General features: G+C 43.7%; 2 protein-coding genes across 2 annotated transcripts; one reads left to right on the top strand and one right to left on the bottom strand.

Annotated features, from left to right (window-relative positions):
- Positions 1 to 5,892: 5,892 nt before the first annotated feature.
- hoip (NHP2-like protein 1 hoip) lies at positions 5,893 to 10,097 on the top strand. Its single transcript, XM_084604574.1, has 5 exons — positions 5,893 to 6,058; positions 6,314 to 6,431; positions 7,755 to 7,858; positions 8,007 to 8,040; positions 9,736 to 10,097. The coding sequence occupies exons 1-5, from the start codon at positions 6,056 to 6,058 to the stop codon at positions 9,858 to 9,860; spliced, it is 384 nt and encodes a 127-aa protein (XP_084460700.1). The 5' UTR covers positions 5,893 to 6,055; the 3' UTR covers positions 9,861 to 10,097.
- Positions 10,098 to 11,320: 1,223 nt separating this feature from the next.
- On the bottom strand, positions 11,321 to 21,094 carry l(2)k14505 (ATP synthase mitochondrial F1 complex assembly factor 2 homolog l(2)k14505). The gene is made up of 8 exons (XM_084604575.1): positions 20,884 to 21,094; positions 20,321 to 20,368; positions 20,094 to 20,239; positions 18,202 to 18,299; positions 17,165 to 17,245; positions 16,561 to 16,673; positions 14,372 to 14,487; positions 11,321 to 12,701 (listed from the first exon to the last, which is right to left on the bottom strand). Exons 1-8 carry the CDS (start codon positions 20,972 to 20,974, stop codon positions 12,531 to 12,533), a joined length of 864 nt encoding a protein of 287 aa, XP_084460701.1. The 5' UTR covers positions 20,975 to 21,094; the 3' UTR covers positions 11,321 to 12,530.
- Positions 21,095 to 21,533: the final 439 nt, after the last annotated feature.

The following is a 21,533-nucleotide window of genomic DNA, read 5'->3' on the forward strand; positions in this document are numbered from 1 at the left end:
GTGCGTCAGACGTACTACCTGACGCAATATTTTTAGGCAAAACCCTCACTTGTGCTATGAGTGGCCTGCACGAAATGTGTGATTGTGAGCAGGAAGTTTTGTGATTATATATAAATTATCACTGATTTCGAATCAAAAGTTTGACCTAACCGTTTGGTTTGTCCATTTACACCGTTCAGGATCGTGTGATTCCATTTCGCTTTCCATTGAGCATCCGCCTGTAGTTAGGTTAGACGTTAGTTTGCGACATGGGTTTGAACTGACGACATATATGCCTCCGACTGTGACTCCAGCGTTCCTCGTACAGCGATAGCGGACTTTCGTATCAACATTATCACATGCAGTGTTCCGAGTGACGTCGTATGTTTTCGCGTGGCACACAGCGTGCGTCTCTAGTCAAGATGGCGGCTAGCTCATGACAGCATATCCAGTGAACGGCATATGCTCAGTTTTTGCCAAAACTATGCAGTCCAAGAGACTTGCTTCCAAGACCTGCAATGGGACCCCTGGAAGAACTCCTGGAATACCTAATACCCCTTCGAAATTGCGAGCGCTCAAAATCCGCAGAGTACCCCGTTACAGGGTTTAGAGACGAACTCCCCGGACTGCGTATTTTTGACAGCCGTTGTATGTTTAATGCTGCGCCATTACTAGAATTCCGTTGAACAATTGTGACGCCACCGTTCGTCGTACGGTGTTCTGATGGCGTGATTTGATTTGTCATTTTCGCAAAGCATACAGCTGCCTGGTCATTGAATTGGAGACTACCTAATGACAGGGACTCCAACCGCTGGCGTATAGACTCATGATGAGGCATTCATGTTCTCGCCTTCTAAGCACGAGCAGTCTTTTGTGTCCTCTTTAAAGGTTTTCTTTTTTTTTTTTAATGTGAGAAATGAGGCAAACAAGCATTGTTTCAGCCTGAATCTAGACCAGTGGTTTCCCTCGGGGTTTGAACCTGCTTGTTCTTCTGAAGACACCCCCTTGATTCGCACCAAATTTTTTCTCTGACGACTCCAAAACAATCAATCTAAGGAGAAGTCCCTGCGACACCAGACGATACAGAATATGTCACTCACCGCTGACCACCGGCGCATCCGCCCGTGAACATATTAGAGTTTGCAGAACCCTCTCTCTATAAACTGGTTTATGCATTCGATGAAAGGTTGTCATTGCGGATACTACAGTGGTTAGAATACGTAAAATGGCGGGAAGCTTGGCTGGCGACAGGGTTCGAGTAGTCGCGGTTAGATGGCACCACCCATCCACAGTAGCGCAATGCAGGCTGCAGAAAAGCTGCAGCACGGCCGGTCTCGAGGGAGAGCGCGCGCTCTCCCCGGCCGTGGCTGCAGAAAGTATGGTGCGGCCACGGTAGGACCTCTCACTGTAACCTGGCGCACGAAAATTACGAACATTCGGAACTGTGGCGCCATCGCGCGCTTGCTCGGGAAGTTGCGTAGCATCTACCACAGCCTCCGAGATCAACGCCCCAAGCGCCGCGGGGGGGGGGGGGGGTGATCTCAGAGGCCATGCATCTACAGCTTTCCACGCTCAGCTTGTTTCCAAATACGATAATGCGCCGTGGTAGAGCGCTCGTGCGTAAATTTGATGGAGAAAAATATACAGGGGAAAGACAACTGCTTCCTCAGCAATGAGAATATTTGAAAAGCATCATGTTCGTTAAAGCTACGGACGAATTCATATATGGTTTCAATCCATGCAAAAAGATACGCCAAATGGCTTTTATTTTTAAGCATATTTTTTCCCATACCCTCTCCCACTGTATATTTCAAGTAGTTACATGAGAACGCTCCAGATAAAGCTTGCGTGTCCAGCGGATTGCAGGGCGCTCTTTTAAACACGCTGCGTGGCGCCATCTCTACATCAAATACGGAACGCCGCTTAGAGCTCCTTGTTTCCCGCTCTGTTATGAAAATTCTCTGTTTTGCAAATGGGCGGGCTACAATCTGATTCGCCCAATCTACAGCTTATAAATGCATTATTGACAGAAAAAAAGTTATGAGGCACACGTAAGTTCCGCCTTTAAGAATATGACGCGATAGAGTATTGGCTACCAGCCCACATATAAAGCCCTGCTTTATCCACGCCGTATGCATGTGTCTGCGTGGTCTACGGGAAACGTGAATGCAAGGGTTCTGGTAGGCTGGCTCTGATATCACCCTCCAGCATAAATGGAGAGGCCTGAATTGGCAGCTCCCGCAAAATGTAACGTCAGGCAACCCTACGTCCAGCCTCCAGCCAGTGCTCGACTACCACGCCTGCCGGCGCCATGATCGCGATGTCTCTCTCACAAGTTACAAGGCCGGCGCTGGTGCTGCCGCAACGCCGCATATTCGATGAACGGAGTGGCCTTTAACCCTATCGCGTTATTTTGTATAGCTCACTCTACTGTCAGGATCTGCTCTAGAAAACATTGTTTTTTCCATTGTCATTATTATTCACAGCAATAATCACAACATCGTTTTGTTTATAGAGGATGCTACCCTGAGAATATGGTTTCGCAAGCAAGTGCAGCTCTCAGCTAGCAGCATGCCAACTGAGATCTTTCTAGGCCAAGAAAAAATACTGCCAGTGCTCGAAATAGGTATTGAGGAAAAGACCCGAGGTGACAAGGAAAGCGGCAGAATGACGGTGGGGCAAAGAGGAACGAGTGACAGCTAGAGGAGGTCGACCCAGCCTCGACTCCCGAGGGTCGACTGCCTGAAAATACGAAGATGGCTCGTAGTTCTGCCGGCGTCGTATATTGAGCTCGCCGTGTAAACCGCCATCATCAGCGCTGCCTGCCGCTATGGTCATATCTCCCACCTTATTGTTCACTTCATGTTTCATATTTTCCAGGAGGCACTAGCACGGACGCAAACTGAAACCCGGCCATGGGGAAGGTGTTTGAAAGCTTGCAGTCTTTTTGTGAATAAAACTATAATTCACACTATGTGTTTTGCTCAACAGCTATCCCTAGCTCTGCTAAACGTGCATGCTTGTACATCTTGGCAATGTCCATGCAATGTCCAGAGACTGATTTGGCAACGTCCTCTAGACATCATAATGAATGTCCATGTGGACGTCCACTGTGAGGCAATAGGGACATCTCTGGAATATCCACTGGACCAATTGTGGGTATGGAGATCCTCTGAATATTAAATATTTTGAGTGCATTTTATGGACATCTCCTGGATCTGATATGGTTGTCTGGGAAGCACCGGCTCGCCACAGTGGCACCTAGGCGTAGTCTCAAGACCGTCGGGTGAGAGGGGGCATACGGCTCTGATTAAATCTGTACTGGCCCTGTTTAGCGAGTGATTTCTGCTCTCCACCCCAAAAAGAGCCCTATAACCGTTCCTTACAATGTTCAGGATCCCACATGGCCATGGTGGGATCCGAACCTACTATCTCTGAATTTCGCTTCCGGTGGTCTACCATTGAGCTATGGTGTCATGTATTTATGTTGCATGTAACCATAGCCTCCTTTATACTCTATAAAGGAGGCTATGATGTAACCCATTCTTAAGAGTAGAGTGCCTAGAGTGTTCACCAGCGCCACCCCTCTTCCCTAGCGGAGGACGTGGAACTTCCTGTGATACCGCGAGTGTCATGTAGAACGTGATCTAACGGTAAGGGTGAGAGCCGTGTGATAACCCTCTTACGCTACCTATGACGTCAAGACCGCCACAACGAAGCCCTCTTTAAGCAAATCAGCAAACAAAACGCAGGTAAAATCGGTGGCTTTTTTATTACATGCATAAGGAAGCCATTGCAATAACAGCCACTGACACAAAAGAAAGCATGGGAGAGTTTTGTGTTGATCAAGTGAAGTAATAACTAATCGTTAAATTCGGACTAGAAGATGGAAGAAAAGATCACATACTGCCGATGGATACGAACCCATGAACCGCGAATCTGTACTTTGTATATTCTCCCTTTATCATTGCTATTTTTGTCATACACCCGTCTAGGAGAAAAGTCGGCTACGAGACAGGTGCATCTTTTCTATAAGCAAATCCTTCAAATTCATTCCAGCTGCCAATTATTTATGCCTTTCTCCCGTTTGATTCCTTAGCACCCCTTCGTAAACGGAACGTGCTCCACAGGCCTGCGTCCGTGCTGTTGTGTATAGCTTTTATTTCATTGCGTCCGTTCTTCTTTTTTTTTGTCCTTTTGTCGCCACCATGGTGGTCACCACTAATCACAACATATTGTGCTTGTGCCTTTGAGTCGTTTCTAAAACCCACGCAAATGCTATCGTGATGAAATGTCAACATGGGAGAGTGGCTTGCGTCACTTAATGGTCGATTAGCGAGAACTAAATCATATCAAAATTTAACACGATAAGGTCATTAACTGTTTTTATATAGGTCGATAGTTCAGGAAAGTGTCGTGCCGGGGCCGAGTTAGCGCTTGAGGTGCGAGTGCAGCCAGGGTACTAGCGTTCTCACTGCAGCGGCCAAATAGAGTGCTAAAAAGTGCGGAAACGCTCGTCTGCTGCGGATGCGTTTGTCGCATAGGTCAATATGCGCGCGATTAGTTCTATTTGACTCCGCCATTTCTGTATAGTGGCGCAGGCTGACAGTCAAGATTATTCATATTGTCGCCGTTCTACGCGAAATACGTCGCCAGATGTCCGATGCAATTGCAGCGGAAAGGATCTTCGCTTCGACTTAACTGAACTCGCTCTCACTGCATGTTGGCGGGCGATGGTCGTGGAAGGAACGAGTGACAGACTGAAGCGTGGGCAGACTAATTTACGAAGCCGTGGGTTTACTGGTGACCTCGAAACCAGCCGCTACTGTAAGCAGACATACGTGCTGCTCATATAGGTATATACATGCGTCATATATAAATGATGCATCATCTGTCGGGCACTGAGGCAAGCGCGCCAACGGCCGGGAATGAGCTTGTCTCACTGCTCGACAGATGACGTATCATGTCAAAATAGCTTTCGACTTCCTTTGCGAAAATTTTCTCGATTTCGGGAAGTCTAGGCAAGTACTGATGCTGAATCACTTATCAGATAACGTAGACGATATTTTGCTACTTTGTGAACGTTATTTAAGCTGGAATGGGGTAGTAGATTTTGCATAGGAATTTTTTAAATCCCAGCCCCAAATATTCAAGACCCTGTATATGCCACATCATCCTACTACATGCTGAATGCTGATGCGAAACGAGGCCGTCTGTAGTAAACAAAAAAAAAAAACGTGCAGGTCGCAGCGAGTCGTCAAAAACGCTTTGATCGTCCACGTATTAAAAAAAAAGAACAGCAGAACTCACCTTCACTGTCATATGTTTGGCACGCGGAAAATGCGGCAAGCGCATCACAATGGAATCGTCTGATACTTGTCTGCTACGGAGCACGCCAAGAGGCTACTACTTGCACGGAAAGAGAACTAACGAGGAGACTAGTCCAGTGCAGGAGAACATGTGCAGAACAGCGTTAAATCGAGTGCCGAAGTGCGCGTGGCGCTAGCTGCACTGCCAAATTGATTGCGAGAGTGCCGCACCACCTGAACTAGTGCAGAGAGTGCAGCCAAATAGAGGAGACATTGGCTGTATTCTTTTATCAAGATGAGATTTTCAAAGCCAGCCCTTCGCTAACTCAACAGGACAGGGCGCAGAATCGACAGAGCAAGCAGACGACGCGCTGAGCAGTCTCTCCGTAGCTGTAACAACAACGCGCATGCGCAGAAAGTAGAAGCTGCTTAAACTGCGCCCTAAAGATTATGGCAGTTGCATGCAAATTGAAAATATATAAAAGAAGCTTTCGTCCTGCAATGTAGTTGGAGTAGTGAAGTTGATATTTATGTTAAACTTGTCGCTAAATTTAACGACACACTTAGGACATCTGGCAACAAGGTTGTAGTTTTTGCAGTCGTCGTTAGGCGAATTTGTGGCGCTAAGAGCGCGACGCTAACAAACAACACGTGGGAATCGCAAAAAACAAGGACAGAAGTAATAACAGCTTGTCCTGATCCTAAATTCTCTGTGCTGTGCCAAAGGGGCCTTAGACAGAAGATTCTAGCCACCGCGGATTTTTGCAATGGTGAGTATTGAGCATACAAGCAGTTTTAAACTTGTCTGTCCGTCTGGAGAATGCCGGCATGTGCGCCGGTTGGCATAAGCCTACGAGTGGATTTTTACGAATGTCGGTCGCTTTTCGAGCAAAATATAGTATTGAAACGAGAAAGATCTTGCCTTTGCTTTCCTGCTTTGTGACCGGCGGCGTCCAAGCTACGCCAGTTTGTCAGTCACTCGTGCTGCGCACTTACAACGACACGCGCTGCGTCGTTCACTGCAGGCCGACGAAGTCAACCCAAAAGCATACCCGCTGGCGGATCCCGAGCTGACGGCGAAAATCCTCAACATCGTGCAGCAGGCCACCAACTACAAGCAGATGAGGAAAGGCGCCAACGAAGGTAGGCTGTCATTCGCACCCATTTCAAAGTTGCACTCGTCTGCATGGTCGTCGTCGTTTCGAGTTTACCAGCTCATAGTGACATCTCCATTAGCTTATCAAGTTGACGTACCTGTTTTTATTTGTTAATCTTAATTTTATTGCAAATTCATTCTTGAAGCGGGTGTCTAGTCCAAGTGAAGAAGCGGTGGCGGCGGGGTTCGATGCAGTAATAGCTAAGGAACACAAAAACAGGCATGTCAGTTTACGTCATGGTTCACGTTGTAAAAATCTTAATACAAAGGGTGGTGTTAGTTTAACAAGCCACTCACGTAGTAGCCTGGAATCTTTCGGGAAAGTGCATTGTTTGAGAGCTTTAAAAAAAGTTAATGAGGAGTGTGGACAGCTTAAAAGCCGGTAATCAAGATTTCTGGAACAGTCACTTACTTGAACAGAAGTGTTCATACTTGGAATTAAAGGGTTTGGAAACAAAACCAAGAAAAAGGAACGAATATATGTGAGGCATGTAATTCTCACGCAGAACTGATAGTCCATATACATTCATTGCTTTTATCGGAAAATATTCCACCTAAATTGGCCTTGAGAAAAAGCTTGCCGGTTTTCCCGCGCAATATACCATCTGTCAACTTTTTAGCAGCAGTGTGCGAAATTTTTCAGTCTCATAATTGACTGAACTAGCAGCATCGAAATGTCCCAATTGGTCAGTTAAACGCAAACAGGATCCAGGAAATAATTTGCATTTCAGAGGAGCACATTACACTTCGAAGTGTATAAAAGCATTAAAAAAAAAAAAAGTAGTTTCTCCTTGTGGCAGATAGGGCTGCATAAAAATGGCACACAACGTACCATGGTCACTGTTTCGCGAAATATTTTCTGTGTTAGCTGTGTGGCATAAAAAAAAAAAAGTGCCTTATTTGCTTCTTTAAAGATGTGACAGCCACTGGTAACACAGAAACCACAGCTAGGCACTGCGGACTAGGGAAAAGTTCCTATTCTTTTTATACACAACTGCGTACATAGCATGTCAAAGATATCTCGAGGCCTTTGTTCCTAAGCAATAACACATTGTTGGAAAACAGAAGTAGTTTTTTTTTTCTTTTTTTTTTTTTTAATAATCTAAAATTTAGCCTGTAACACTTGTGAGCATGGTGTTTCTAAATCAGTCTTAACAGAAATGCAAGTTCACAAAACAGTGTATAAAGGCTGCCTCTGGCAAAGCAGCTGTTTTTAAATTGATACCAGCTGGTACTGACTAGATGGAAACGGTAAAGAAAATTAACCTTGCACTGTCAGTTTCATTTCCTTCCTTTCTTTCCTTTTTCAGCCACCAAAGCTCTAAACCGTGGGCTTGCAGAGATCATCGTCATGGCTGCTGATGCCACACCTCTGGAGATCCTTTTGCACCTTCCTCTTCTTTGTGAAGACAAGGTAAGCCTTATTCCACGTTCTTTATCATCATTCAGGAGTCTAGACACTGTGTTGACTTGAATAGCTGTTGCTTTAGTGTCACTCATCTCCCAATGAGATGGTAATAGCTTCCTTCCAGTTCATGAATTTTTCTTCTTTTCCGTTTCAGAACGTTCCGTACGTGTTCGTTAGGTCTAAACACGGTGAGTATTGGCACATTTCCTTTCAGCTTGCTTGCTCTAGCTACTGGCTTAATGAGTCGCTGATGCTTCTCATTGTCTTGGAAACAGCCAAAGACAAAGGCAGTGAATTGTATTGGTTGAAATATGTGAGGCACCAGATTCACGTAAGAAGAACAATGTGCCACAGGACAAGTGGACCAGGTGGTACCAGCTGTCTGCTACATTTTTGTTTTCAGCAAGGCATCCTGATGGAGCAGAGCATTTATGCCCTGCAAGTAGCCACTTGGGTGCATAACATTCTTCTAGGCTTGATGGCCAACTGCAATCAAGAGTTGTTCAGGCCTTGCAATGTCTACGTGCTGACGTTTACAAGCATACAAGCTTTTATCTGAACTTCATCCAAAATACAGTAGAACCTTCATATACGACTTTCAAGGAGCCATTTCAAACAGTCTTACTATAATTCAGCCATCGTATAATCTTAAAGCTCGCAAAACACCGAAAGGCCTTGAGGGTAAATAAATAAATAAGCTGATTCATACACATTAGGAATGCACCTGCTGCCAACATTCAACATTATGACTTATTCTCCTGCATTATGAAAACATCTTTATTTTCTTTCTCCGAGGGTTAATGCATTTATTAAATATTTTTTGCATATCAAGTTAAAGGGCTTTCAAACAGGTGGGGGGGGGGGGGGCTCATCTAAAATCTGCAAGTGTCAAAACACACAATATAGTAAAAACCCAAATTTAATACGAGGTGTACTTTCAGGATAGCAAAAACGGGAAAATAAGTTTTTATCTGTGTATTATGCAAGCGAGGAAAGATCAGTGAGAGTATTTATTTTCACTAAATTTCGTGGTTGCCCCGTGAGGCGTACACACTCTGTGCTTTTGCTTTCAACACCACCCGGCATCAGGCATGGAAGAGTGCCACAAATCTTCATATGCCGGTGCTGGTTCGCTCCCCTTCTCGCGCTGACACACTAGATACAAGAATTTCACACACCTGAGAAGCAGCTCACATTTTCCTCGGCAGTCGCGGAAGGCACTGCGAAGGCAGGGACATGCCCAAAGTTACTGCTATGTATGGTGGCACCGGCTCGTGGGCTTTGTGATTAATGCGAAGTGACCCCTGCCAGTCATTGGCGGTTATGCATCCGAGCCCCAAGAAGCTGCGACCAGTTATTTTACCCCCTACCTCTAGCGCAAGTGATACCGAAAAGAGCACACATTAACAGTAAACAGCTTAGCATGCCCGAGGAATTGCTTGCGGTCGTTGTTTGCAAAGATTTAATTGTGAAGGGCCCTCTGTATCGGCACATTATTTTGGTTATAAGGGAGTGGCTGCTAAGTAGCGTCTATCCACGCTCAGCCTAATGGCTACAGATAAAAAAAACATAGCTGTCACCCAAATTTAGTGTTTAAGGAAAAATTCGTCCTGGTGGGATCACACACGGGACCTCCACCGGTGCAGCCCCTCTACCATTTGAGCCAATCCAGAGCGCTAGCTGATAAAATGGTATTGTGAGAGCGAACTCACGAAGTACTTGAAGCGCTGAAGGTGTTGGGTAATCCAGCAAGGTGGAAGAGTTTCGGCCCTCATGCCTACATTACATTTAGGGTTAGCATTGACAATAATGCTATTGATGGTGTTTACCTTCCAAAGGTCATCTGTGAAGCTGTCACTTACTTTGCCCATTCTATGTCACAGCCCTGGGCCGAGCTTGCGGCGTGTCACGACCGGTCATCGCCTGTTCGGTCACAGTCAACGAGGGCTCGCAACTGAAGCCCCAGATACAGACCCTCCAGCAGGAGATCGAAAAGCTTCTCGTCTAGGAACTAGGAGAAGGCGGCAATGGACTGACTATTCCCTGCAGTGCATTCTGGCACCACTTCTGTCGAGCCATATTCTTGTACCATATGTCCACAGCGTTAAGTTTTGCCCATCTCCATACAGTTTGACACCAGTGCTGTTAGGGGTTTGCTTTTATTGAAGCCCATACCTGTTTTTATTTTTTCTGTGGCCACCAGAGGGGCTAATAATAAACACTCTTCAAAGAGTGAAAGACAGAAGCATTGCTTCCTTTGTTCTTGCCATCTCCTAGAACCCATAGCAAGACGCCAGATTTTTATGTCACGAGCTGTGTCTTGAAGGTGGTCCTCAACAAGCTGCCTTCTACATCACCCTGGGCTAGTTTCCCATGAGATTTGTAATCAAAGCTGGTATAGTAGTGCAAAGACCATACATACGATGTGGTTTTTTTCGAAGGAACGTGTGTGTGTGTGTGTGTGTGTGTGTGTGTGTGTGTGTGTGTGTGTGTGTGTGTGTGTGTGTGTGTGTGTGTGCGTGCGTGTGCGTGCGAGAGGGACAGTAGCATGCAGTGACACGTACCATATCACACTAAAATATGCTTCAACTATGGTGTCAAGATCACAAGTCTTTGAATATGTTATATTACACCTTTCTGCATTGTCTTGGTCATGAAGTTCACGTAAGTAATACTGCATAGGGATTTCAGTTTCACTTTACGGAGGCAGTGTTCTACAAGTGCCAGTTGTTCGTTAGTCCTTGACTTTTCTGCAAGATGAGTTGCAACTTTGGCTACTCCAATCCAGTGCCATTGTTATTGCGAGACTTGAACGCAGTTCTGTTAGTAGTAAAACTTTCCAAAGCTAGCCAACATTTCTCACATGGCTACTATTTCTCTGATTCAAAAAGCAAAGCTTTCTGCTCCTGGTTCTCAAATAGTGCGACGGAAAGAACAAGAGTAGAAATTGGGTGCGTTTACATGGCCAGAGATAGCAACAGTGGCGGTTGCCCAATGCGGATATATCTGGAAGTAATGGCAAGTGCTACTCGAAAGCATAGGATGTACTCCAAATTTCCTGAACTTGGCAGCTGTGCAGAATAAAGCTCCCAGGGTAAAGCTCACAGGTAGGCCACGTGGTAGATATTTTCTACCAATGCTAGAGCAATCCATGGTAGAAAGAGTTCACAGGAGACTGAATTCCTGACAGGCTAACTGGAACGAAGGGTGGGAGGAAAAACCTTGCCATGCTGAATGTTTTGACAAGAGGTCTGTCAGTATCAAAGCATTCCAATTAAAGAATGCCAAGTTATGAAGCTCGCACAAAACTAATCGCATCTCTAACACATTTCATTTTGCCCCTCCCACTTTCTGATACAAATGCAGCGAATATTTTGGTTTTCATGCGCAGTTAGCACATACTACGTGGTACCTTGCTGAAATTTTTGCTTTGGAAGCAAATCTTTGATGCTCCTTTTTTTTTTATTTATTTATTTTTCTCCACACATACAGATAAGCATGGTTTCTTTCCCCTGACATATTTTGGTCCCAAATGAGTTTCTCACCATCACTTTTGCCTTTATAAAAGAGGATGTGCTAGCCTCCATTCACGTTACAAATTGATACCGTTTGTCTTCTTATTGTGCAAAAGTTGCGCAAGTACAGTGCAGATAAGGGCGCATAACTACAGGGAAGAAGAAAAATGTCGCAACACTGCTAGACACTAGAATTGTGAGACACTGCTAATCACAACACAAGTGCTGCCACTAGAAAAGGTTGCTCTGCTGTGGTGTTCTGGTGTCCAGTCATTGCTCTTATTGAACTCGCTTTTCACAGTTCTCTACTTTGCATTGTTTATTGTTCAAATGCAAAACCTAGTGAACATAGTAGGAATGTTGGCTTCAACAGTGCTGCATGCTGCAAGGTGTCAAAATGAGCATGATTATATTCGTAACCCTCCATCGATATGTGTGCCGACATCACAACAAAATATGCACCATACAAACCTTCGATGCCTTTATTAGTAATGCTGCAATAACATTGAGGGCATTCTTTCATGTGTGATGCTCAAGAAACCTTGACACAGTCACTTATTAAGATACTGCAACATCAAACTAAGCTTCAAATTTTCATAATGTCGCAGCATGAACCCCTACACTGCGCATCAAGCGCATCATCTCTGCAGTCATTGACAAAAGTGCTAAAAAATTCATTGAACTAACAATTGGAAACATTACAAAGCACAATTAGACACCACTGCTGCTCAATACTGTGATCCAATGAAGAAATGAATGAGTTCACACCTACTGCACTATTTCAAGTCTAAGCCAGTGACAGAGAACTTATAGTATATATGGCACACACCTAATTCTGACACCAAACCTTAAATAAGTTGGGTTTCACAACAGTAGGTGCCATCCTCTGGCTTTATTCTTGTTTGCTGATAGGCCAACTTCACTGTCCCTTCAACAAGGAGCTTGTTCGTAGTAGGTAGTCATCGGTATTTAATATGGCGAGGTCTCGATTCTTCTGAAGTTCTACTCAACTCTAAACTGCATCCGAGCACACAACTTGTGCTCACAAGTGTCGATGCAGCGGGCTGTGGCCAGTTGTCCGAGACCAGCCTAAAATAGTTTATTAATAAATTGACACAGAGCTAAAACGACGGCGAGGAAGAACCTATTGGAATCCTGTCAGGTCACCTCTGCACGCCTCCCAGTGTTTGAGCCTGTTTGGCTGGACCTGACTTGGCGACAACACTTGAAGACTCCGAGGTCAGCTGCACGAACAGCACCGCTGCTGCGACTCGGCTCAACACCTGCTCGCGGTCCAGGTCGTGCGCCCACTCCACGCTGCCCCAGCGACTTGTCTGCAGTTTAGTGATGGAAACCAACAACTAATTTAAATCCAACAATTAAGGCAGCCACGGTGTCTCAAAAAAAGGAAGGATCAATACTCATCTGGGCACTGCTACCAGCGTAAAGTGGAATTTAAAAAATTAAAAAAAAAAAAAACACTTCTATGCGGCGATTTGTCAATATGAACAACAACCGACATGATTTACATTTTGATGTGGGTGTCTGTACCTAGTGACGGATAAGCAACTCGCTATCCAATGATATGCGTGAAAGAATTCAGTAATATGCATAAGAGATGCTGCCATTGGATATAGCCATTTGTGTTCGATTCATGTCCAGCACACCTACAATTAGTTTGCACACTGTAATTACAACACAGTGAAGTACAATGAAGCGGTGAGCAGCCTCAAAAGACAACAGAGCAAGATGAGTTTCTCGTTCCATTCTCAAGTAAGCATGCTAATGGCTTCAGCACGTCCAGAATAAAAGCAGCAACAAAGAACATAAACAGTCGACGACAGAACATGCATCTCAAGATTGCTTGAGCAAATTTCAGTGGCCTGCAAAAACCCTGCGAGGTGGTAAAAACCTTTCCCGGCTTCTCACGGCAATATTATGTATCCTAAAGCATATATTAACCAGGTCTGTATGCCAGAAAAAATAAAAGGGGAGCATAAAACAAGCGCACAAAAGGTGACTCTTCTAGCAACCGAGTGCCACCGAGTTTAAATTTTGGGCAAACTGTAACCACTGTTAGTATACTATAACAAATACTATGAAATAGCCACTATGTCTTAATGTCTGATCTAAAGTTCCAAAACAATAAAGCTTAGACACTAAGTTTTGCAGGTCTACATAAATGACCACCACAAATTGACGCTCGATACGGAGTAGACAGTAGAAAGATTAAGTGTCAGTTAAGCCATTCAGATGCTGCCACAATAAAAGGATCAACAAAAACACACCATTTATGAATTGCATGCATTCTTCTAAGAACAGGTTTTCCCAAATTCACAAGTCGTAAAAATTATTCCCTTACTAAAGGGCTGATCATTACATCCCACAAAGACATTCCAATCTTTTGTGCACCGTCATCATTCAGCCAAAGCTGTCGGTCCGCCCATTTTCACACTGGACCGCGTAATGGTGCTGTACCACTGCAGCGCACAGCACTTGAAAGCTCTGAATAGGTGAGAAGTCTCCTCGACTGCTGAAAATGGCGAGTTCCCAAATCCTCGTGTCCACAGAACTTTCACCTCTACAACACACACCCCATCGCAGAAACAGAGCAGTAAATGTAAAACGCCTTAAACACTGCCACCTGGGACCATATGTTGTAACGGTTCATCTCGTTTTTGTTTCATTTGGCCCTCTACGACTGGCTGCAGTTTCCCCGTCACATAGTCCATGGTGGACGACACAAATGACGGAGGAGGAGCAAACGAAAAATCTAATGCAGTTGAATACAACCCCTGGTTTCTCTTGAACACGATGGAGTTGGTATTGTCATCTTGTATACAGGAAAATGGTAGCAAGAGTGCTTTGTCTCTCCTGAAAAGAAGTGCTTTCTCACAGTCATCGTCACGATCGTCATAAAAAAGCCCCTTACAGGCAGGCCCGAGTATGCGACACTGTAACAACAGTAAGGAGAAAGTGGAGCAGGAAATGGGCAATAACGCACCTGGAACTCGCTCTCCAGCCTTGCCAGTGCGACAGCTTGCTCGATCGTCACATACTGCGCTGTGGCTGCTTGGAAAAGGATTAAGGACTTGAGGCTCTCCGTGCCATACTGGATGCCTGGAAAGATTGTGCAGCAGAGCACAGGTGTAACAGGTGCACCTCTTCCAGTGCTCTTTGACGCCTCCAGTCATGATCACACTGACAAATTAATATGTTGCATTCATACACCTGGCGGCAAAGATTTGGAACAACGTGGTTCAGCAGTAACACCAGCGCTGCATACAATAATGCTGTTAGAGATTTGTTAGCTCGGCGGGCACAAATAAAAATGCGGTCAATTCTCTAACAAGTGGGCTAAACGAATTCCATTGGAAGTAAATTTTCAGCAGTGTCTAAATGGGTATTCAGTGTCAACCAGACACTGCCTAATTGTCAACCACATGTCACATGCCAAACTAGGAGCACTTCCCAAACATAGTGCAAATTAATTTTAATTATTAAATAGTTTCTGTCAGGATAACAACAAAGAAAAACCTGCTATCTCATACACATTGCATTACTCATAAATGTATCCAGTCAGTCACGTTAATGAGTATAGGATGTTTACACAAGTTAAAAACATTGCACGAGTGGAATGAATTCGTTGTTTTGCTGCTAGGCACACTGTATCAGATTATTGATCCTGCTTATATCTGTTACTGATATGCTGCAGTGACTGAGTCTAGAGCCCCTCCTTGAGTGCCAAAAGCTGGTGAGATTATTCATTTATTTGATCATTCAGAAAAGAACTGCCTTGCCAAGCGAAATTTGCCTTTTCTATTCACAGCACGGGTCACCTAGAACCACTTAAATGCCATTGACTGATACTTTACAAGGACTAAGTCATTCTAGAAGTCTTATTTTTTTTTTTTTCCACTCACAGTCAGTCTCCCTGCAGTAACTTTGAAACAAATAAAAAATACACAACACAGCTCAGGCTAAATATTTAGGTGCAAGTAATAAGAATTTCACTTCAACAGTGGTCTCGCATATTCACAGGTGGTCCCTATTGATAACAGACAGCAGTGTGACAAATGAGGTAACATCCCATTCAAGGGCTACTGGTGCAGCCTCCATCACTGCACAAAAATGTGATCTATCAAAAAATTCCATCAGGCTCTGAAATTTTCACCATCATGCTAAAACTTGCAGCACATGGAACATTGATCTGGCATTGTAAAAGCATTCAAGTTTTAACACTCCCGCATTAAGAAAAAGACCCCATCCACAAAAAATTCAAACATCAGCATTGTGGTCAGCATCTCTCCTTCGTCTTGTATTGGCACTGTTTTTAGCCACAAGTTCATGCACCAACCAGCCCAACTTTCCACCCTGTAAAACTACCCTCAACAACATGAATACATGTCCAGCTTATATGCACCCGTACAAGTGCCAAAAAGAACAACACATCAGAGATGGATTTAAGTGGGTTGCATTATGGGAGGTTTTACCCATCCACCGTAAGCAAAAAATACATGGTTCACAAACAACCTCCGTTTCCAAGAGCGACTCACAAATCTGGCCCTGCACAAGGTAACAGCGAGGAGGATTTTCTCAACTCGTCGGCAAAGCAAAGTATTCATGTGCCTCCTAAACATCACGCTGGAAAGAGCAAGGGTTGCATTTTGCCAAAGCAGTTCAACAGTGCCATGTTATAAACTCGTTAAAACAACAGCATTGCCCACTTCATGAACGATGAAATCTTGATTGTTTTTAAGGCGAAAGCCTTTAGTGGCTCATGCTGTTGTGAACAAAATGTGTCCCGCTTTTGCAGTGGCTCTGATTGGCCGAGGCGAGATGACGTCATAGAGGTCTTGCCCAATCACAGAGCACCACCACAGTATGCGCAAATGCATGGCTTATATGGCCATATGTCAATCAATGACCAATTACTAATTAATCACTAATTGATGACTGATTATGTCATTGGTTAATTAACTGAATGATAATTAATTACCAGCTTAACAACTTGCTATATATTATCAAATGACTGCTTAATTAATTACTAATTAGTGCCAGCTGCATAGCAGAATGTGGCACTCAGGCTTTTGCCTTTCACTACTTTAGCCGCTAAATTCCCTCGTAATTTTTTGCTTCATAGTTCATCGTATGTCTAATCTAACGGTTAAAGAAAAATCCTTGATTTATTACCTGTTAGCCCCCACAGTGAATATGACATCAGATGCTTGAAGACAATGTCGCAAACCTCTTCGGGCAGCTTTGACATCACCAAGTCGTCCTTGGCCTCCAACTTCACTCCAAACCTTTAAATATGATAGGATGACAATCAACAGTTTGGCTGCAAATGCACTTGGTCACAGCATAACAATTCAAGAATGAATTCTTTAGTGCGAGAGCTTTCATTTGTCCAGCAGAGCGACGTTCCCGCGCTTCAGGGGTTAAACCGTAAAGGTTGGAACGGTCGCCTTAGTTGCAGGCCGGTAGTTCTTGAACCTCGGCAGCAATCTCTGTCCAAAAACAACTTAAAGAACATACCCAAATCTAGATCATGACCCCAGCGACGTCTACGGTACATGTAGCTGACGGGGACTAGAAAGTCATCACTTCTTTGCTACTCAGAGGGTAAGGCTTTGCTCTTTCTTTGCCAAACATCTGCTTTTCCTGAGGCATCAGATATCAAAACCTTAAAATTTAGGCACATTTTTTCTGATTTCTGCCACATACGCCCCAGCAATATGCCAGATTGGTTATCTGTTAAACCGATATGAAGAGAACATAACAGCTCTCAACTCACCTCTCTTCGTACCAGCGCAGTAGTGGATCCCATTTCTCCCTTTGCAAGACAACTAGGTCATCAGGCTCTTGCATCCGGTAGCTGTAAGCGTCAGAAAACCCTATTCCAAACCATCGTATGAATACTAATACCAATATTTCCACAAAATTTCTGTTGGTAAACTGCCCAGAAACTTGACATGCGTGTAGAAATACGGCAGAAATTCAATACAAAGGCTGCAGCTCACACAGAGGGAAAAATTCTACATGAAAAAATACAGCAAAGTCAGGAGTGAGCGCATATACTAAGATGCAGCTTGCATAAAAAAAAGAATTATTTCAGCATGTCTGAATCACTCAATCAAATACCGACCATCTAAAATATATGCAAATAAGAGGGGACAAGCATCCTCCATACACTAGTTGAGTGCTCAGTCTTTACATCGTGAGGCAAGACGCTTAAATTTCCACCATAACCACACGACACATTTCGGTTAGTGGTTGGTCCATTCAGGACCAGCAGACAAACAGGAAGGCACAAGTCAAGCCAAATTCCACAGAACTGTAAAGTGATTACTGCCTCCCGGAATTAGCAACAAATACACAGACATCTTTCTTTGTTTCACTCATCAGGGCGTTAAGTCCTTTTTAAAGTCACTAGCCAACGTTTGAAAAGCAGCATGTTAAATATAGGAAAAGGGAATGCCTCCGACTGAGACAAGTTGACACTTTATAGTCGGATACAGTTCAAGAACACAGCGGCGAATGTCCCTCAAAGAAAGTCAGCCAATGGAGTCGGCAGTTTAAGATTTCATGACCAAGATGTTGTGGCCTTTGGTTGAAGGGCGTTCACTAAAAGATTTCACCACTGTGTTGTGGAGTTGCATCTGATTAAAGGTAATGTGAATAGATATAAATATGTGCTGCGTTAGGAGATGTTAAAATAAACTCTTTTTTAAAAATTGCTGCATGTCGTCACAAATGGTGGTGACAATATAAACTATGCAAGTCATTGTCCAACATTGACAGTGTGCCTGAGTGAATAGCACTGCAACCAACCAGAGTGTGTCGGACTCGAGGAACTCCAAAATCTCGGAGGCCATGTCTTCCTTGGTCTTCTTCGAAGGATTGTCCAGTACAGTGTTGCAAAGCCCAGTCTGAGGAATGGAAGAGTCGAAAATGTGGAGAAATTAATACATCCCACGTCAATAAGTTCACAAAAAAAAAGTAATATTGCCAATATTCATCCACAGATATTCTGAAAAGCATGTATTGTTGTTAAATATAATAGTTAAATATAATAAAGGGAGATGTGATATTTACTCAAACTACACCTTCTACTAACGTTAACTAGAGAAAACATACACAGTAAACTGCTGCCTTTCCGAACAGCTATTGGAAATGCAAGTAAAGGAAGACATAGGGAATAACAGTAAGAAATAGAAGGATGAAAAAAGCAATATTCTTTAGCTACCTGATGGAAAATAAATACTGACCTCACGTTCACTCATGCAGTCAAGAGTACCTGATAAAAAATTCCATATACTGAACAAGGACTTGTACGTATTATAGAAAGAAATACACAGCTCAGTGTAGTGATGGCCCTTATGGAAACTGTGCAAATCAAGATACATAAGAAACCAAAACCATTTTTCGAGGTTAGCAAAAAATCTCACATTACCTAGCTAATCTGGAAATGTAACTGTGTTCCTTGTTTGGCTCAAGCACCAAAGTTAACAAGATGCTTCAAAACCGAAAATACACTACTTATCAAGAGACCGACATTAAACGCAGGATTTCACACTTATCCCTAACTTGTTGCAGAGGTTACCACGATGCAATGTTGACCACCAGCATTTTCTTGGACAAGAAACATCAAAGAAAACACTTTGGTCGTACTTAAGAACCAAATTTTTTTAATAAAAAGGATCACGTGCTTAGGGGAAGGATAACTGGAAAGGACAAGATGTATAACCTTCATAGAGATGTGAGTACTGGCACTGCTGTGAGAAGCCCCCCATCACCTTTCTCGGAATGGGGATCTTCACACGTTTTCCTACTGACAAGTAACAGAGCCTAGCAGGGCAAATTCTTTAAGCAAGTTCTATTGCTTGCATTCTTTCTAAAGAATCCCAAGGCATCAATCAGTCAATAGCATTGTTGTCTCACAAGCACATACACAACTGTCTCACAACAGTCAATAGCATTATCTCACAAGCATGCTCAAAGCTAAGAGCACACATCTCAAGAACAGCAGGTCAAACCCATCTCCACAAAAGTAATCCCAATTGCTCCTCTGTAGCTTGCCTTCATAAAACAGAGCCACACACTGCTTGCTAAATTTCTTTCATTGTGAACTGTCAGGGCACTTAAACTGAGGTTCTCTCATGCATGACTTGCCAATGCTGCTTCCGATCATGTTGCATGCTATGAACTAACCTCATGTTTTATGCCAGAATTCTAATTTACTAAAGCTAGCCATACAAGTGACAGGAACTACAGTATGCAGAGCTTTGGGTGAGATATTCTTTTGAATTGCAGCAAATACACAGGATAACAATTACTACCATACACGGTAGCTAGCTGCTTAATCCAATTTTGTGGGGAATCCCCCTGTATGAGAGCTGTAATAAAGTGTTGGGATGAATGCTACTGAGTAATTACTCTTTTTATGTACACTGCTTGTGTATCACTTCCAGGCGTCCAATTGACTTTCTCAATGATGATGAAATCTTAACTCTTTCCTGCTGCAGCCAAACAAAAATTATATGATCTGCAAGAATACCACAAGCCATATACAAAATATTTTCACCATTATTTTTACGGAGGCATCCAGTTACGTACTTTACAAGGTCATCTCAAATGCAATAAATGGTGCATTGCTTTTTTATTATGTTAAACGCGTGCACATGCAAACTATATTAGTGTATAGTGTAGCCTTCAGAACTGACCAGGTGCATTTCGTTTGGGTTGATTTCTGCCTGTTGGCAGTCCCATTCTGTAGCAATGGCAACTGCCAGGGCTTCATTTGGAACCAGCACCAACTTTCCCAGGGGCGTCTTGAGCTTTCTCTGGTCAAGGCAAACTTCGAACAGATCTGCACGAGTCAGAAACGCAAATCTTGAGCTTGGATCCCATATCGAAACAGCATGATCTGCTACAGTTTTAGGACACTTACCACCGGATCGAACAATGCTGACTTGCTTGTAAAATCGCTTCTTTTTGGCTGCATCAAGAAGTGGTAGTACGTGGTTGCATAATAAAGTAATAAAAAAAAGGACGAAAAAAGACGTTCGCCAGCCCCAGTATCTGCTATTTAAATAACTAAAGCACCTGAATTCAGGGGCGGCGGAAATATGAGAAACATGCAGGGGAAATCAAAGAGGTGAGCAATACGAAGAAAGAAGGGGTGGGTAGGTTACAAAAATAAAAGGTATGATACACTATAATACAGTTGCTGCATCAAAAACAGAACTGAAACTGAGCGCTTATATTGCGTCATTTCTGTAGCACAATAACACTTAAATTCCAAGCTAACAGCATTTTGTCAACATCGTGTACTCGGCTACAAAAAAAGTCGGATTTTGGCAGCACTCTGGCCGCTTCAGCATCCGAATTTTTCACAAAAGTGAAGTGCTCTGCATTTCGAAGTTTTCATACCGCCGCTGACCTGGAGCGAGCAATCAGAAACTCCAAGAATCCGACCATATTCATAATATCGGCGACAAGTTCTTATGTTACCTGGGTAAAATCTCTTCGAATGATGCCCACCGATCACAAATGCCCTGGAAACTAATAATGTGCGGCCTATTTTACATGTGTACCCAATCATTCTTCGACTGATTACAAGCAAACCACGTTGAATTAGATGCCGGCAGAAACAACCGCTAGGACTTCACAAAATTTCCAGCAGAGCACTGACAACTTTTTCCGACCGCGCTGGATATTACGGACGACAACCTTTAATTATAGTGTACTATAATTTAATCGCGCAAGCCAGTTGTTCGCAAAAATTCCAGACATTTCCAGCACAGCGGAGTCCATAACGGGACAAAAAATCTGTGTAAATAAATGTTTGCGACAAGTGGAACTTTCGGGAAAGAATATAAATGTATTTGGCGAGGATACGGCCATGGATACGGCACACACTTACGCAAGTCGCCGGCGCCGTCTGCTGCGACCCGGTTGCAGCAGCGAAATGCTTCCTGCAACCCATGACGTCTTATCCGGTTTAGGAAAAACGTCACATCCGGCTATTGTTTTGTGGGTTTTGTGTTGCTTCTAGTAGCAAAATGGCTGGTCGTCGTCCTTCATGGTGGGAGCCGTGAGAGCTGTGTCGCCGTGTCAGCCGTGTGCTCTCGTGTTGTACGGCACGTAAACAATTTTTTCCA

Source organism: Amblyomma maculatum, chromosome 5, assembly GCF_055883805.1.
Source record: "Amblyomma maculatum isolate TAMU_Amacu chromosome 5, ASM5588380v1, whole genome shotgun sequence".
NCBI lineage: Eukaryota > Metazoa > Arthropoda > Arachnida > Ixodida > Ixodidae > Amblyomma > Amblyomma maculatum.